A 3,996-nucleotide genomic window follows, 5' to 3' on the forward strand; every position below is an offset into this window, starting at 1 on the left:
TATCCTCATTATATATATTTATATATATATATATATATATATATATAAATTGTGTAGTGTTCTTATCGACCATATATTATTTAAATAAATTAGTTTTATCGGGTATGTGGTCTAATTCCAAGTAAAACAGCCAATAAGTTCTGTGTTTATCTTTACTTCTCAATATTTCGTTGACAGTTGTCAACTTCTTCAGGAGAAACTGCAAAATAATGAAACGTGAAAAATAAGACAAAAACATAAAACGGCATCACTTACAAGATGTACCAAAACATTAATCAATAATATCGACTGCAATCAACATTAATAATGACAAATTTCTCAGAAATCAGCTTAAAAAACATGAAAAATCCCCAGTCATTATACATTACATAGCTAACGGTGGAACGATACTACGCTGTAGGCACAATACGCCATCTCATGAGAAGACAACAAAAAGAAGACACAGAACCATCTATGTTTTAATTTTCAAATTACTATAAAATATTCAAGAGGTCACTATAAATCGCACTCATACGGTCCGTGTCCGATTTAAAGTTCACTGCATTTTGCTGCTTGCCAATCTGTAACATTTCGAGGAATAACCTATTTCTGTAATTCGAATCTGTCTCCAACACTCTGATATCATCAAACCCGAAAGCAAAACTGTGCCCAGTTTCTTGGCAGTGTCTAACTAAAGCACACGAGTTCTTTCCAATACGGCAATCACTTCTATGTTGAGTGATTCTTTGTTTCAACCATTGTTGCGTTTGGCCCACGTAACAACCATCACAATGTTGACATGAGATCTTATATACTGCATTAGTGCATAATTCTATTGGTGTCCTTTCCTTGGTCCTCGAGAACAGGTCACCTACCTTCGTTAAATTATATTTGGCGAGTTTGATGTTTCCAAATTTGTTCAAAACTCCTATAAGGTTGGGTGTCAAATCTTTAACGAATGGAATCCTCATGAATTTAAAACTGTTTGTTTGTTCAGTTGTTGTTGTCAACCTTGATTCCCTATTGTGTATCAATCTGTTAAGGGTATTTTTAGGGTAACCGTTATTCTGAAAAATCTCAAACAACCTACGTAGGTTCTTTTTCAGCAATGATTCATCTGAGATATAGCATACTCTATTTTTTAATTCTTTAATCATGTTTATTTTTTGATTATAAGGGTGCTGGGAGTGAAAATTTATGAATCTGCCCGATGCAGTGGGCTTCTGGTACCAATCCAGAAGAATCCTATTATTTTCACTCCTAATTACTCGAGTATCTAAGAAGGGTAGGCTGTTATCCCTTTCAACTTCCATAGTGAATTTCAAATTTGCGTTAAATCCGTTGAATGTATCCAAAATGAATGCTGTTTTATCCGCTGGAATTGCACAAAACAGATCGTCAACAAACTTGTAAAAGAAGGGTATGTGGAACCAAATTGTTGGTAAAATCATGTCTAATAGATAGTCTAAGATGATGGTTGCCAAAATGGCGCTCAACGGTGACCCCATTGGTGTGCCGAATATTTGCTCATAAAATTCACCGTCAAAGACAAAGTATGCGTTGTTGAATATGAACTCAATGATCTCAATGAAGCTCTCCCTGCTTAAGGTAGTGTGGGGTTTTATCAGATCCCAGTTTTTTCGCAGAATTTCTAATATGAGATCCAACGGGATATTCGTAAAAAGGGATACTACGTCCAGTGAAATCAGGATATATCCTTCTGGCAGGGTTACATCCCTCATTTTGTCAACAAACGCAAACGTATCTTTAATGTTATATTCATTTCTATCATGGAATGAAACTTTCAAGATGTCAGCGATGAATTTTGAAATCTTATATGTTAAAGTATTGACAGAACTTACAATGGGGCGCATAGGTATGTTCTCCTTATGAATCTTCGGTAGGGTATAGAGTTTCGGATGGGCAGAATTATATATTGTCAAGTGTTTTAGTTGTGGGTCAGTTATTTCCTTCAATCGGTGTAATCTCCTTAATAATTCATTCAATTTCTTCTGTGCAGCTGCCGTAGGGTCCCTCCTCAAAGTTCTGCACAGAAGAAATTGAATGAATTATTAAGGAGATTACACCGATTGAAGGAAATAACTGACCCACAACTAAAACACTTGACAATATATAATTCTGCCCATCCGAAACTCTATACCCTACCGAAGATTCATAAGGAGAACATACCTATGCGCCCCATTGTAAGTTCTGTCAATACTTTAACATATAAGATTTCAAAATTCATCGCTGACATCTTGAAAGTTTCATTCCATGATAGAAATGAATATAACATTAAAGATACGTTTGCGTTTGTTGACAAAATGAGGGATGTAACCCTGCCAGAAGGATATATCCTGATTTCACTGGACGTAGTATCCCTTTTTACGAATATCCCGTTGGATCTCATATTAGAAATTCTGCGAAAAAACTGGGATCTGATAAAACCCCACACTACCTTAAGCAGGGAGAGCTTCATTGAGATCATTGAGTTCATATTCAACAACGCATACTTTGTCTTTGACGGTGAATTTTATGAGCAAATATTCGGCACACCAATGGGGTCACCGTTGAGCGCCATTTTGGCAACCATCATCTTAGACTATCTATTAGACATGATTTTACCAACAATTTGGTTCCACATACCCTTCTTTTACAAGTTTGTTGACGATCTGTTTTGTGCAATTCCAGCGGATAAAACAGCATTCATTTTGGATACATTCAACGGATTTAACGCAAATTTGAAATTCACTATGGAAGTTGAAAGGGATAACAGCCTACCCTTCTTAGATACTCGAGTAATTAGGAGTGAAAATAATAGGATTCTTCTGGATTGGTACCAGAAGCCCACTGCATCGGGCAGATTCATAAATTTTCACTCCCAGCACCCTTATAATCAAAAAATAAACATGATTAAAGAATTAAAAAATAGAGTATGCTATATCTCAGATGAATCATTGCTGAAAAAGAACCTACGTAGGTTGTTTGAGATTTTTCAGAATAACGGTTACCCTAAAAATACCCTTAACAGATTGATACACAATAGGGAATCAAGGTTGACAACAACAACTGAACAAACAAACAGTTTTAAATTCATGAGGATTCCATTCGTTAAAGATTTGACACCCAACCTTATAGGAGTTTTGAACAAATTTGAAAACATCAAACTCGCCAAATATAATTTAACGAAGGTAGGTGACCTGTTCTCGAGGACCAAGGAAAGGACACCAATAGAATTATGCACTAATGCAGTATATAAGATCTCATGTCAACATTGTGATGGTTGTTACGTGGGCCAAACGCAACAATGGTTGAAACAAAGAATCACTCAACATAGAAGTGATTGCCGTATTGGAAAGAACTCGTGTGCTTTAGTTAGACACTGCCAAGAAACTGGGCACAGTTTTGCTTTCGGGTTTGATGATATCAGAGTGTTGGAGACAGATTCGAATTACAGAAATAGGTTATTCCTCGAAATGTTACAGATTGGCAAGCAGCAAAATGCAGTGAACTTTAAATCGGACACGGACCGTATGAGTGCGATTTATAGTGACCTCTTGAATATTTTATAGTAATTTGAAAATTAAAACATAGATGGTTCTGTGTCTTCTTTTTGTTGTCTTCTCATGAGATGGCGTATTGTGCCTACAGCGTAGTATCGTTCCACCGTTAGCTATGTAATGTATAATGACTGGGGATTTTTCATGTTTTTTAAGCTGATTTCTGAGAAATTTGTCATTATTAATGTTGATTGCAGTCGATATTATTGATTAATGTTTTGGTACATCTTGTAAGTAATGCCGTTTTATGTTTTTGTCTTATTTTTCACGTTTCATCATTTTGCAGTTTCTCCTGAAGAAGTTGACAACTGTCAACGAAATATTGAGAAGTAAAGATAAACACAGAACTTATTGGCTGTTTTACTTGGAATTAGACCACATACCCGATAAAACTAATTTATTTATATATATATATATATATGTATATATATATATATATATATATATATATATATAT

At 35.2% G+C, this 3,996-nt stretch overlaps 2 protein-coding genes across 2 annotated transcripts; one reads left to right on the forward strand and one right to left on the reverse strand.

Annotated features, from left to right (window-relative positions):
* Positions 1 to 473: 473 nt before the first annotated feature.
* Positions 474 to 1,721, reverse strand: LOC123315949. The gene has a single exon (XM_044901857.1). It carries the CDS (start codon positions 1,719 to 1,721, stop codon positions 474 to 476), a length of 1,248 nt encoding a protein of 415 aa, XP_044757792.1.
* A 582-nt stretch (positions 1,722 to 2,303) lies between these two features.
* On the forward strand, positions 2,304 to 3,551 carry LOC123315950. The gene has a single exon (XM_044901858.1). It carries the CDS (start codon positions 2,304 to 2,306, stop codon positions 3,549 to 3,551), a length of 1,248 nt encoding a protein of 415 aa, XP_044757793.1.
* Positions 3,552 to 3,996: the final 445 nt, after the last annotated feature.

The sequence above is a fragment of the Coccinella septempunctata genome, chromosome 6, assembly GCF_907165205.1.
Source record: "Coccinella septempunctata chromosome 6, icCocSept1.1, whole genome shotgun sequence".
Taxonomy (NCBI): Eukaryota; Metazoa; Arthropoda; class Insecta; order Coleoptera; family Coccinellidae; genus Coccinella; species Coccinella septempunctata.

Excerpts from the sequence above, each read along its gene's own strand:
- LOC123315949 (XM_044901857.1), bottom strand. The coding sequence starts at position 1,721 with ATGAGGGATGTAACCCTGCCAGAAGGATATATCCTGATTTCACTGGAC.
- LOC123315950 (XM_044901858.1), top strand. The coding sequence starts at position 2,304 with ATGAGGGATGTAACCCTGCCAGAAGGATATATCCTGATTTCACTGGAC.